General features: G+C 42.1%; 1 protein-coding gene across 5 annotated transcripts in view; it reads right to left on the bottom strand.

The window, feature by feature from the left end:
• MON2 (MON2 homolog, regulator of endosome-to-Golgi trafficking) overlaps positions 1-15,085 on the bottom strand; it is a 99,228-nt gene that overhangs the window by 59,393 nt on the left and 24,750 nt on the right. For all 5 annotated transcript variants that reach the window (XM_066633170.1, XM_066633172.1, XM_066633171.1 and 2 more), the window contains exons 3-5: positions 8,391-8,518; positions 5,949-6,080; positions 3,164-3,293 (exon numbers count right to left, since the gene is read on the bottom strand). In XM_066633170.1, the coding sequence (XP_066489267.1) occupies positions 3,164-3,293; positions 5,949-6,080; positions 8,391-8,518 (390 nt within the window). The remainder of the gene's footprint in view (positions 1-3,163; positions 3,294-5,948; positions 6,081-8,390; positions 8,519-15,085) is intronic.

Raw genomic sequence — 15,085 nt, 5'->3', positions numbered from 1 at the left:
TATGTGTGTTTGTTTATATTTGTTTTTTTGGGGGAAAAAAAGACCTGCTGTTCCCTTGCCACTACCTACTAGGGAAGAGTTCCACACAGCTACTTTTCCAGTTTCAGAAACTGGTATAGTATAGTAACAAAGGGTCCAATCCTATTCAACTTTCCAGCATCAGTGTAGCCATAATGCACCCCTGAGGTAAGGGAACAAAAGTTCCCATACCTTGCGGAGGCGTCTGTGACTGCCTCCCCAGCATAGGATGCAGTGCACGCGCCATTGGCACGGCTACACTAGCACTGGAAAATTCGATAGGATTGGACCCTAAGAGAGCTGCAAATCAGGATCTTCCTGGTTCAAATCTTGCCTCTGCCATGAACTCATTTGGTGTTCATGACAAGCCCTCCCAATGCAGGGATAGTATAATAACTCTGTAAGGTAATGAACAAGAATTACATCAAGGATTACATCAATTACAGGTTGACCCTCCTTATCCATGGGTTTGGAACTTGCAGATTTGACTTACTGTGGGTGCAGACCTGTGGCTGGATACCTCCTGGATGCAACCAGAAGTGCCTTCCAGTTGCGTCTGGGAGGTGTTCCGAGGCCCTGGGGAGGCCGCACATCACCTCCTTGTGCCTTGGAAGCCTCCAGAAGGCTTCTGACAGGTACATCCAGTTTGATGGAAAATAGAAGTGCCTGTCAGAAGCTTCCAGGAGGCGTTCTGAGGCATGAAGCCACTTCCAGTCTCATCTGGAGGACCTCTGGGGGGCCCCCTATGGATCCAAATATCTGCAGATTTCAGTATCTGTGGGGGATCCAGGAATGACTCCCGCACCGATACCAAGTGCTGACCTGTATATGCATGTGCCAATGCTTTTATTTGTCTTTGAGAATAACACTGGAGATGTTACAAAAACAGGGCAAAACCAACATGAAATAGCAAGGTTGGACACTTTGGCCTGCCAAAGTTCCAATCCTGATAGCATGCACACATACACAATCCCACTATTTTAAATTTTTTAAACAAATTTTTAAAGAATTTTTATTTTAAATAATTAACAAAGCTCCCACTGTTTTTTTCAGGTGCCTCTCTCCCAGTTAGTATTTTAAACCAAAGACCATAATTTCTCTCTCCAGAACAGGCAGCACACATTTAATATAACGTGTACTTTGGCCCTAAGCAACCCTTGAACCCTAGCCTACATGACAAAGTTTCACAAGAAAAAACATATAATGTACACAAAAATGTACATACATGATATAAACTCCCATAATTTACATGCATATAATTGACATAAATACTCTGAAAAGTGTTCTCTACTTTGTAAAGTAGTATGGTGTACTGGACAGAATGCAGAACTCTGATTATGGAGGACTGAATTCAAATCCTTACTCAGGAATGATGTTAACTTGATAACCTTATCTATCTCAGCATATCTGACCTCACAGGATAGCCAGGATAGCCACGGGTATAAAACAGGATGATTCAGATGTATGAATCACTGAACTCCAGAGTGAACTCTCCAGAGTGCATGGAGGCTGCTTAAAACAACAGTAATGGAGGCCCAGCAGAGGTGTATACCACAAAGAAAGAAGGGTTCCACTAAATCCAGGAGGGTGCCCGCATGGCTAACCAGCCAAGTTAGAGAGGCTGTGAAGGGCAAGGAAGCTTCCTTTCATAAATGGAAGTCTTGCCCTAATGAGGAGAATAAAAAGGAACATAAACTGTGGCAAAAGAAATGTAAGAAGGTGATACGGGAGGCCAAGCGAGACTATGAGGAACGCATGGCCAGCAACATTAAGGGGAATAATAAAAGCTTCTTCAAATATGTTAGAAGCAGGAAACCTGCCAGAAAAGCGGTTGGCCCTCTGGATGGTAAGGGAGGGAAAGGGGAAATAAAAGGAGACTTAGAGATGGCAGAGAAATTGAATGAGTTCTTTGCATCTGTCTTCACTGCAGAAGACCTCGGGCAGATACCGCTGCCCGAACAGCCCCTCCTGACCGAGGAATTAAGTCAGATAGAGGTTAAAAGAGAAGATGTTTCAGACCTCATTGATAAATTAAAGATCAATAAGTCACCGGGCCCTGATGGCATCCACCCAAGAGTTATTAAGGAATTGAAGAATGAAGTTGCTGATCTTTTGACTAAGATATACAACTTGTCCCTCAAAACGGCCACGGTGCCAGAAGATTGGAGGATAGCAAATGTCACTCCTATCTTTAAAAAGGGAAAGAGGGGGGACCCGGGAAACTACAGGTCGGTCAGCCTAACATCTATACCGGATAAGATGGTGGCATGCCTCATCAAAGATAGGATCTCAAAACACATAGACGAACAGGCCCTGCTGAGGGAGAATCAGCATGGCTTCTATAAGGGTAAGTCTTGCCTCACGAACCTTATAGAATTCTTTGGAATTCTATAAGGAAATGGAAAAGGTGCAAAAGAGAGTGACTAAGATGATTACGGGGCTGGGGCACCTTCCTTATGAGGAAAGGCTAAGTCCTTTGGGCCTCTTCAGCCTAGAAAAGAGGCGCCTGAGGGGGGACATGATTGAGACCTACAAAATTATGCAGGGGATGGACAGAGTGGATAGAGAAATGCTCTTTACACTCTCACATAACACCAGAACCAGGGGACATCTGCTAAAATTGAGTGTTGGGAGAGTTAGAACAGACAAAAGAAAATATTTCTTTACTTGGCGTGTGGTTGGTCTGTGGAACTCCTTGCCGCAGGATGTGGTGATGGCGTCTGGCCTGGACGCCTATAAAAGGGGATTGGACAAGTTTCTGGAGGAAAAATCCATTACGGGTTACAAGCCATGATGTGCATGTACAACCTCCTGATTTTACAAATGGGCTATGTCAGAATGCCAGATGCAAAGGGAGGGCACCATAATGAGGTCTCTTGTTATCTGGCGTGCTCCCTGGGGCATTTGGTGGGCCGCTGTGAGATACAGGAAGCTGGACTAGATGGGCCTATGGCCTGATCCAGTGGGGCTGTTCTTATGTTCTTATGAACTCCTTGGAGGAAATGCTATAAAGTTCTTTTTGGGTCAGGGCACTGCCATATTAATCTAAACACCAAACACCTTGCAAACGTTAATCGAAACACCAAACAGCAATTAATAATATAAATACATAGTATTGGAAATGACAATATGAGCACATACCCACCTTTGTATCGTTCATCTTCAGCAACCACTCTTTCAAAAACAACAGTAACTACTTGTCGCACTGTGGCTGCTGCAGTATTATTTGTGATATTGTCCTTTGTGAAATGCAGTCGAAAACAAAGAACAATTGCCTGAAAAACAACGTTAAAACACAAGTCTGATTATACAATCTAAAAACATTTTTAAAAGGTACAAACTATGATAGAGATTACTTTGTTATTTTATATAATCTTTCTACAGTTACAAAAGCAAAACTCACTAAGCTGTGGACATTTTCAGTTTCCACAACCTCAGATAAGCAGAATATGGTACATTTTAAAGTTGGGCTCCCCACTGCCTGAAAACAGATTTCAGTTTAGTAACTCAGTCTCTGTAACCTAACTGCTAGAATCCTGCAATAAATTCCAGTTGAATGACTGTTAGAAAATTTCAGCAAATACATAAAATGACAGCCCACTTTCTCACTCTGGGGGAGCACATCAACCCACTGTCCCAGAGTCTGCACCGGAATGGATTATCATCCCCACCCCATTCAAGGTGCTAGGATTTAACTCAAATTTTTATTATTTTTAATTTTCCACATTTTTATACCACCCTTCCTCCAAGGAGCTCAGGGTGGTGCACACAATTTCTCCCCTCTTGTCATCCTCACAACAACCCTGTGAGGTAGGTGAGACTGAGAGAGTAACTGGCCCAAGGTCACCCAGGGAGCTTCATGGCTGGTATTTGGACTTTCCAGGTCTTAACCCAACTCCTGAATCATTACACCATCCTGGCTCCCTGATCTCAAAAGCACTCCATGGTTTAGGCTCTGCCTATTTTAGGAACCACTTTCTCAAGTTCCATCACAAAACTCTTAGCCTGAGATGCAAAAATGGAAGAAAGGATGTGCAGGTATAAGATACTTTAAGAGTGCTTCTTATCTGTGCCATGTTAAAACAGAAAAGAGTAAAAATTTAGTAAAAATACGCAGAAAGATCCACTCATTGACAACTTCACAGCTCGGGAGGTGGTGGTTTTTCAATCTCCTTGCCACCTTCCAGCTTCTCCTTTGGAAAAGTTGGAACAGTGAAGTGGGGAGCTAAAAAAGCCCCGCTACACCTGCACCCACGCAGGCTCAGAACAGGTGATGATGTCATCACATTACTGCCAATTACTTCCGGGTTGGCCCAGTCAGGAGTCATGTAAGGGTCATGTGGTTCCCAGCTGCTGAAAATTGGACCAGCCTGCCCAAGATAGAATCTTGGAGCTGAATTACATGCCTGTTACGATCATTTAAAGAAGCAGTGCTGGGAGTACATTTCTTTCATTGTTGCTTTCTTTCATTTGTTTCATCTTGCTGAGGGAGAGTCAGCATGGCTTCTGTAAGGGTAAGTCTTGCCTCACGAACCTTATAGAATTCTTTGAAAAGGTCAATAGGCATGTGGATTTGGGAGAACCCGTGGACATTATATATCTGGACTTTCAGAAGGCGTTTGACACGGTCCCTCACCAAAGGCTACTGAAAAAACTCCACAGTCAGGGAATTAGAGGACAGGTCCTCTCATGGACTGAGAACTGGTTGGAGGCCAGGAGGCAGAGAGTGGGTGTCAATGGGCAATTTTCACAATGGAGAGAGGTGAAAAGCGTTGTGCCCCAAGGATCTGTCCTGGGACCGGTGCTTTTCAACCTCTTCATAAATGACCTGGAGACAGGGTTGAGCAGTGAAGTAGCAAAATTTGCAGATGACACCAAACTTTTCCGAGTGGTGAAGACCAGAAGTGATTGTGAGGAGCTCCAGAAGGATCTCTCCAGACTGGCAGAATGGGCAGCAAAATGGCAGATGCGCTTCAATGTCAGGTAAGTGTACGGTCATGCACATTGGGGCAAAAAATCAAAACTTCACATATAGGCTGATGGGTTCTGAGCTGTCTGTGACAGATCAGGAGAGAGATCTTGGGGTGGTGGTGGACAGGTCGATGAAAGTGTCGACCCAATGTGCGGCGGTAGTGAAGAAGGCCAATTCTATGCTTGGGATCATTAGGAAGGGTATTGAGAACAAAACGGCTAGTATTATAATGCCATTGTACAAATCTATGGTAAGGCCACACCTGGAGTATTGTGTCCAGTTCTGGTCGCCGCATCTCAAAAAAGACATAGTGGAAATGGAAAAGGTGCAAAAGAGAGCGACTAAGATGATTACGGGGCTGGGGCACCTTCCTTATGAGGAAAGGCTACGGCGTTTGGGCCTCTTCAGCCTAGAAAAGAGACGCCTGAGGGGGGTCATGATTGAGACCTACAAAATTATGCAAGGGATGGACAGAGTGGATAGGGAGATGCTCTTTACACTCTCACATAATACCAGAACCAGGGGACATCCACTAAAATTGAGTGTTGGGCGGGTAAGGACAGACAAAAGAAAATATTTCTTTACTCAGCGTGTGGTCGGTCTGTGGAACTCCTTGCCACAGGATGTGGTGCTGGCGTCTAGCCTAGACGCCTTTAAAAGGGGATTGGACAAGTTTCTGGAGGAAAAATCCAATATGTGGTACAAGCCATGATGTGTATGCATAACCTCCTGATTTTAGAAATGGGCTATGTCAGAATGCCAGATGCAGGGGAGGGCACTAGGATGAGGTCTGTTGTTATCTGGTGTGCTCCCTGGGGCATTTGGTGGGCCGCTGTGAGATACAGGAAGCTGGACTAGATGGGCCTATGGCCTGATCCAGTGGGGCTGTTCTTATGTTCTTATGTTCATATTTGATGAAGAACAGTCTGTGAAATGCTATTTCATCCAGAATGCCTACCTTAGAAAGTGCTTCATCATGGACAACTGTATTGGTTGTCAGTAATACAAGAACTGTCTGAAGTAGCTTGAGTTCTTCAAGGCTATTTTCCATCAATTGCCAAAGCATATTAATGACGTTCCCAGCTGCAACCTTGGAAGAAATTGTTTGATATAAACAATCAAATGTTAGACGCTGTGTATTTAAAAAATGGCTTGTAAGAGTGAATGCCAATCATACAAGCAAGTGTTTAAATTTAAGAAAATCATTAATTCTAGCAGACAATATAAATAAAAAATGTTTTCCAGACAAGGTTAAAATCAAGGGTAATCTATAGTCACCTTTCTACTTAGTTTTTCTTAAGGAAATTAGATTTCAGGTGAGAAATTACCACTATTTAGGAGATATAACTATACAGTGATAAAAGTCCTGACACTTATAAAATAAGCATGCTCCATTCACAAACTAAAATGATACCTTCTATAATACTGTTTTACATATTGTTAAAGAATCTTCATTTAAAACACTGCAGTAACAGTTCTATTCTCTAAGCATGCGTAAACATGGATTCCTAATTGTGTTTTATTAAATGAGGAAAATCAGTAAGTTCTAAAAGAGGTCCTGCACAAGCCTTGCCTTGCCTTCCTTGTTCTGTCAAACTGCCCAAACCTGGAAGTAACTGAATTACTGTAATTACTTCCAAGTCAGGCACTTTCAGGGGTGACTCATGAGTCAAGCCCCTAGGTGCCAGAAGGGCGGGTACACCACTGCTTCTGCAGATACTGGAAACTGCAAATAGCAATGAACCCTATTCAAATCCCTCCATTGTACTTACTACTAACTTCTCTTCCTTGCAAAACACAGCTTTTTCCTTTGCTACAGAACACTGTGAAAACGAAACCAGATTCTGAGAACACTAGACTTAGCACTGCTAGATTAACACTACATGAGGCAACAGAGAGAACACTAACAGGAAGCGGACAGCAGAGGGAGCAGACTCAGAACACTTGACTCCACTTCCTGTTAAATTTGCTAGACTCTACAGGAGGTGAGAGAACTAACAGCCCAATCCTGAGCTGCCTGGGGTGCGCAGATGCAGTAGCGCCGAGAACAGCTCCCACCGCATCCTGCACGCCTCAGCCTGCTGCGGGCGGTGCCTCGGGATTAGGGGACTTTCATCCCCTTCTCCTGGATAAGGGAAGCAGCCCCGCAATGGGGTTACTCACTTTACCATCGACCAAAAGGTCAGCGGTAAAGTAGTTTGTGTAGGGCGCAGAGCCCTGCACGAACGGACAGGATCCGATGGAGCTGAGCTCCTCCGAACCCGCCTCCTGCCTACCTGCTCCCTCTCCCTGGTACGCCTTCCACCAGCCCTCTCTCCTCCCCTGCCGCCCCATCACGCCTCCCGCCCGTCCTCTCTCCTCCCTCCCCAAGCCTCCCCTCACCCCCGCTTACTGTGCCACGGCTTGGTGGTCTGTCAGACCGCCAAGCAGTGGAGAACAGGCGCCTGCCCGGCGCTAGCCCAGCTGGGCTAGCACGGGCACTGGCCTGGCAGTAAGCCTCGCAGATATGCCTTACAGCAGGTCTGCAACAGTGTCCCCTCTGTCTACCTCAGAATTGGGCTCTAAGTCTAGTGTTCTCAGTGTATGGTTTCGTTTTCACAGCCTTGGCTTTGCAAAAGCGAAGTCATGAGCATATTGGGAATTTGTGAACCACGGATAAGTAAAAGAGTGGATATGGATTCGGTCGATATAGGGGAGGGGGCACCTGCACACATCTTCTTTCTTTATTCTTCTTTTTGCTATTTATTTATTTTAAAAGTTTTTATCTCTTCCTACAGACACAGCTTTCAAGGTTCTAACAATAATAAAGCAGGTAAAACAGAACAATAAAGCAGTATCAGAACAACAAAAACAACCAAAATTAAAATAGCAGAAGAAACATTACACATGAGCATCACCACAAAATAAAACCACTCAACTATTATCAAAGGGGATAATAGAAAGGACTTCACCTGGTGCTCAAAAGACATAAGAGTAGGCACCAGGGAGTAGGCACTGCTCCTGGGATAAGCAGTCCCTATATAGGGAAGTTCTTCTCAAAAGTTGCCATCTGACTAACTGCAAAAAGATGGAGACAGCTGCAGATAGCCTGTGATGGTTATCTTAAGGCACAGTCATATACATGCAGGCAAAGGGAAAGCCAAATAAAGACGACAACAAATCTGCTTATTTCCACAGCCCTAGACCGCCTGCAAGTTTTCTGCTTACAATAGAAATATACAACACTATTTCTATTTACAATAGAAAACAGCTATTTAAAATTCAGAATGGGAAACCACAAATAGGTTATCGTGATTACATTTTAGACACTACACCTACACAAAGCTTTGCTAACATACTCAATTCTTCAACTGAGTACAATACTAGGTAGTACTTTCATAGTTTTACTTATCTGTCTTACCTCAGAAACAACTTCATGAGACATGAGCCTCTGAATAGCTGCTAAACACAGTTGAGTGATCTTTGGTTCCTTTGTTCCACAACCCATTAGAAAAGGTTGTACCACCTCTGAGCTGTTCTCTTTCAAGGCTTTCAAACAGAGAAAAAAATATGAGTCAAGTATTAGTAGTTCAAAGATATGACTAAGATCAAATCTTTCAAAACTTGAACAAAATCACTGCAAGGTTACCCTACTCAAGAACAGTCACAAACAGAAACACTTGCCATCTTGAAATATCTCATCAACACTTGAATCTCTCATCAAAAGGTAACAACAGTTGCAGAGAAGGAAAGAGCTTGTTTGCATCTTCTACGATGTCCTAGTTACTCAGTACTTTTTCTTCAATCCACCTTGCTTCTGAAGTCCAGTTTATCACCTCACTCTCTCATCCCACCTATTTATCTTAACATTGTCTGAGATGTAGGACAGCATGTGTCACACCCCACCCCAAACACCATCTGGATCAGGTTATTAGGGACCAGTGGTGTTGACAGTTCCTAAGAACAGCCAGAGCACCAACCTATTTCATTTTTATTCCATGTTTCCTCCGGATACAGATTATGCTGCAACTTGGTGATTGCGCCAAGATAACCAAATAAGTGTCATGGCCTAGAGGAGATTTCATTTAAGTTTAGTATTCTAATAATTACCTGAGATTTTAATATAAAGTTTTAATAATCCAAATGCTATCACATGAATTTCAGAAGAGATGAGAGTTAGTCTGTCATAGAAAAGCAATGGCTTTGTGCTCTTCACTGAACCTGTTGAAATAACCTTTAATAACATTTTTTTTCTGCACATTTTAAAAGATTACACTTGCACTGAGGTGAACTTCCTGGGTTGGCACAATTTTACATTTAAGTTATGCAGATCAGAGACTGCAATATCAAACTCTAAAATCTTGCAAGGTGCAGTAGTTGGACAAGGACTAGGTAGATTCAGTGTAAAATTCTCAGTCATGAAGCTCACTGGGTAATCTTGCATCAGTTACTATCTCTCAGCATAACCTACCTCACAAGTCTGTTACAAGAATAAAAGTTGTACCTCCCCATATATAGCTGTATGAACAATTTTTTGCACAAGGCTAACAACACACTATAAGTAAAAATCAATGCAGAATCATTTCTTAAAAGGACGTGTTTAAATAAAAATCCAACACCAGTTTAATATACACTCCATTTTCTGAAAAACAACCAGGAACATATTTTAGAATGTATGCTTGATTTCCATAGGGTTGGAGGGTGTCCATCTTGACCAAGGCAGAAAATTGGGTCATGTTTATTCATTTAAAAGATTTATAAAGCACCTTTCCTATGCTCAAGGAAAGTACATGTTAATAACATGAAGTGCAGATATTAGCAAATATGTGTATACAATAACAGTGGGGCTAGAAAAACATCAGCTCAGTTGGCATCCTTCAGTCTCGGAAGACTATGGCATCGCGCTCTGAATAGTGGTTCTGAAACAGTGTCCTCTCCAGTGCGCGAAGCCTGGGTAAAGTAGATATGGAGGATAGACTGTTACCCATGCAGCAAATCCCCCCTCTCCACGTCGCTGAAATGGTCCAATGGAAAGGCAGAAGCCAATATGGTTGGTTCCAGCGGCATCGCAGGAGTTGCCAGAACGTGACTGTGCTCAGCCATGAACTGCCTCAGGGTCTCCGGCTCCGGATTTTGCCTCGAGGTTGACTCCTGAAGCCTTTTCCATAACTGGATGTAGCCACAAGGCATCGGAGGTTTGGGATCAGAGTTTTCCTTCTCTTAGATTAGCTGCCTTCCCAGGCTAATGAGTCCCACCTACCCAGTGGCTGTTTAGTCACCTCTTATGACAAGTACAGCCAAACTGAGGGCCTATTCTTATCCCCAGCCCCCAGGGGTTAAACATCAGCTATGCTATCAATAAATTTAACACAAAGTAATATTTTTAAAACAGTAATATTTTTTTTTTAAGTTTATTTTTAAACTTTGAGCGCTCTGACCACTCCATTATTTGGAGGGAAAGGCAGGATACAAATCAAATCAATCAAGGCTACCGAGTAAGGCAGAATCAGAGAATTGTCTAATTAAAAGTCTATTCATTTCTTTGGAGAAAAATAAGTGGATTGCCTGAAACAATGCATGTTTATAGTGAAGTCCCTCAGATTTCAATGGGTCTACTCTTAAACAAGTCCACTGAGGATTATAATTTTTCTCTTTACCCATATAGGGAACAAGATATGAAGGAGAGGTCTGCTCAGTACTTGCAGACAGAAGACAGCATTAAGAATCCCAAATTATTTGTATGGACGGGCAAAGAAATCAGCATTGCAGGCACCAACTCATACATACAATCTCTGCTAGCCCTGATTAATACGTACAGACACATACATACAGATCTCTCTAGTAATCACAAACTAGTAGTCCTCCTGGAGATGGACAACCCAATCCTAAGTAAATCCCCCTCTCCCGAGAGGCTGCAGAAGAATGTGGAAAGTCCAGCCAAGCCCCTGTACCCCTCCAAAGCAACGCAATCATGGCAATCATGTTGCTGCCTCACCCCTTCCCCACCCCTTAAGGGGGAAGAGGCCAGGGCTCTCTGGCTGGGGCGTCGCAATGCCCCAGTTTGAGAACCACTGTCATAGAGTTATATATCACATTTGTTAGAAGTCTACTCGTTCATTTATTTTCATGTCTCTTCATGTTATGTATAAAATGCATCTCTTGCTTACTTCTTGCTACCTAAAGCAAGAAGGAAATGTACCTAAGTGGTATATTAACCTAAAGCTGCTTTAGGTACCCATTTGGAAGAAAGGTGGGGTATAAATTGAATGGAAAAATAAATAATAACTATTAGGATAACAAAACTTGCCCAAGCCATTCAAGGGAGATGTAGGGCCCAAACCTATCCTATTTTCCAGTGCTGGTGCAGTTGTGCCATTAGGGCAGGCATTGCATCCTGTGGTGGGAAGGCAGTCACAGAGGCCTCCTAAAGGTATGGGAACAGTTGTTCCCTTATCTCAGGGTTGCATTGCAGCTGCACCGCTGCGGGAAAGTTGGATAGGATTGGGCCCTGAGCTCTTTAGGTTCCCCACCTCAAGTCTAGCCTAAATCCAGTAAAGAAGCCACAGAAACACTACTAAAGATAAAATGCAAATGGTAACAGATATTAAGTCAAAACACTAATTTTGACCAATATAAAATAGTAACTACTAACTTCAAACCATGTCTGATGACAGGTTTTTGAAAATCACAAAGAAGAGGGAAAGTCTTTCATTGAAACATGGTGCTTTTCAAATGAATTCCGTCTGATATTTTTAGAAAAACCAAGTATAGTAATAGAGGCATAACTTGTAGCCTATTTTTAATGCAGACATATCAATATACACTAGATCAGTAATTCCCAAATTTTTTAGCAGTGGGACTCACTTTTTAAAACGACACTCTATCTGGACCCACCTATATTTATAAGACTAAAAAGAAGTTTCACTTTACCAGTCGCTCAAGCCTGTTTTTATCCTTTTTAGTGGGGGAAACACCTTCTAGAGCAGGGATGTGAAACATAAGGCCGGAGGGCCAGATGCAGCCTGCAGAAGCTTTTTATTCGGCCCTCAGGCTCTCAGCTGCTGCTCAGTGCTGAGGTGTTACTGCTGAAAGGGCATCCCACATGATACTTGGGCTCCCCCATATCTTAAAATATGATAAAGATTTGCATGTTTTCTCTTCTGTCATTTGCAGCTAATGAATTTCTAAATGAGAAAAAGTGCTTACTTTTGGTTATGACCTGTTCAATATTACTTCCTGCCTAACAACATCACTTCCAGCCCTCAGCAGGCATCATGAATGCCATTCGATCCTTTGTATGAAACGAGTTTGACACCCCTGTTCTAGAGCATTTGTTGAGCTCTCTGTTCATTGGATTGAGGCCATTCTGGTGGCCTTGCATTCCCTATCACCTGGCCTTTGATAAAAGTCAAGGTATGGTCGCCTACTTATGAGTAAATGCACACACACAGCTTAGTTTCACTTTCCATAGGGCTCAATATACTTTTGTTGTCAGCTGGGGGAGGGGGGAGTCTTCCTTCTCAAGTGTTTTTTGGGGCTTGCATTCATCAGATCAAGACCATTCCGATGGTGTTGTGTTCATCTTGACCTGCCTGTCAAAGCGGAGTGGCGCAGTTACCTACTCACGAGTAAATGCACACATGTGCCTCAGTTTCACTTTCACAGGGAAAAAAACATTTTTCTTGTCAACTATCAGTTTGTCAGTTTCAGTTTCATTAACCTTCAATAATCAGGTCATGATCCATGGGTGTGTCCTTATCCACAGTTTGGGAAACACTGTGCTAGTTTATACTGCAGCACATCAAGACTGCCATTAAGCTAAGACTTTATATACAGTGTTGTACTTAAAGGGGTATTTTAGAATGTACACTCCTCTCCCACTATCTATACATTCACTATAACAGATGTTCACTTACATGTACTGCAAATATTAATACCATATTTCTTTATCTATACCAGGAGTGCCCAAACCCCGGCCCTGGGGCCACTTGCGGCCCTCGAGGACTCCCAATGAGGCCCTCAGGGAGCTCCCAGTCTCCAATGAGCCTCTGGCCCTCCGGAGACTTGCTGGAGCCCGCACTGGCCTGACGCAACTGCTCTCAGCGTGAGGGCAACTGTTTGACCACTTGCGTGAGCTGTGGAATGAAGGCTCCCTCCACTGCTTGCTGTTTCATGTCTGTGATGCAGCAGAGGCAGCAAAGAAAAGGCTGACCTTGCTTTGTGCAAGGCCTTTCATAGGCCTTGAGCTATTGCAAGACCATCATTCATTCATATAAGTTCATCTTTAATATGTTCATTTATGTAAACTTATGTAAATTTATTCAGATTTGAAATGTAAATTAATTATTTTCTTCCCCGGCCCCCCGACACAGTGTTAGAGAGATGATGTGGCCCTCCTGCCAAAAACTTTGGACACCCCTGATCTATACCAAAATTTTTGTTATATGGTCCAGGAAGAGATATCAAGTCTGTATGAGCTGAGACCGCAATTAAAATTGCAATTAAAATGGCAGATTTTACACCCTAATGGATGCGGGTGAGACACCCTAACTGATAGGTAGTGCATGCCTAGACTCAGTTTCATAATGGCTTTCAAAGCACACTTTGCATTCTTCTTCCTCTGTTGAATGCCATCAACCCTCTTCGTCTTGCTTAAGCCAGCTGATATACATTATTACGGTAAACTGACTTTATTAAATCTTTGTTTTGTATTATTTTATTGGTGTTATTAATTGTTCTGTATTCTGTTTTATTGTACCAGAAAAATCAAGTTGCGTGGTACAATACAGTGATTTTTGGGTGAACTTAGAATGGCTTTGAAATGACTTACTATTTTTTCCATTTAAATTAATGTATTAATTGTACTCATCCAGATTTTTGCTATCAAGAACGAATTAGGTACAGATAACGAGGGATGAGTATAAATTAATAAAGAACCATGATACACCTAAGAGCAATACTATTAAACCTTTCAAAATTATCTAAATTAGCATATTTCCTCAGAAGCCAAACTACTATGTTAGAGCCCTTCAGGAAGAAATAAGGATTAGGGCCACAGCTGTTTTCCAAAATGCTGAGGTATGTTAAACTAGCATTATGAAGTAGGATATTAGTTATACGGCCTATCCACAAAGATTTTAGCAAGGCTTTCCAAAACAATAAAACCTTTATAGAATTCTTTCTAGATCTCCAAACAGATTTATTTGAGATGCTTCTTTGTCTTAAGTATGGATGTATAACTGACATTACCTCTCATAGCCTTCTCATATATCAGCGTTCATGATAGCAATGAAAACAGAAGAAAAATAAATAAGCAAGCAAGCAAGTAAATAAATAATAGAAGTGTTAATGTGAAGAAACATTTAGGGCAAGGACCACTTACTCTGAAATATATAACATGAGTAGGTTTAAACAATCCTTCAAAACCTAGTCATTCAGATCAGAGGTGGGCAAGCTTTCAACTTTAGGGCTCCTGGACCTTTAAAAATTGTGTAGGGGGAAGAATTTCAGCAGGTGCAGATTGTCATTTGTGAGATGACAAGTTGCACCTGCTGAAATTCTATATAATTGTTAAATCCCAAGATCCCTAAAGTTGAAAGTTTGCCCACCCCTGATTTAGACAAATTACTTATGAATCACTGTGTTGGCAGAGCTAACACTCAAGCATTTCTGTCATACTTCCAAGGTATTGAATAATGAACCTACAAAAGAAATCAGATCCCATACCAACAATAAATGGGTGAATTTGTAGTCTCAGATAATAGATGCAGACCAGAAATCAAGGGAATGGGCCAATCGGTTTTAAATGAAGTAAAGCCATCAACATGCAGAACATTTTTAACAAGGCACTATGGAGTAAGCAATTGTGTTCCACCCTCAAGTATTAGCTCAACTAGGTACATTAGCTCCTTCAGAATTTTGCTATATCATGCACTTTAAAACAGAGCTGCACATTTTTTTTCTAATCAGGAAAAATATTGATAGCTTAATCTTTTTTAAAATATGTGTGTGTTTCCTGTAAATAGAGATGGATTTTTTTGTGACAACAAATAAATCTATCAAAATTTAAAAGTATAGAAAGTGTGCCCAACGGAATAAGACAACACCGCTTTCTGT

This window comes from Tiliqua scincoides, chromosome 7 (assembly GCF_035046505.1).
Source record: "Tiliqua scincoides isolate rTilSci1 chromosome 7, rTilSci1.hap2, whole genome shotgun sequence".
In the NCBI taxonomy this organism is placed as follows: Eukaryota; Metazoa; Chordata; class Lepidosauria; order Squamata; family Scincidae; genus Tiliqua; species Tiliqua scincoides.
This window is presented reverse-complemented; position numbering and strand designations above follow the sequence as displayed.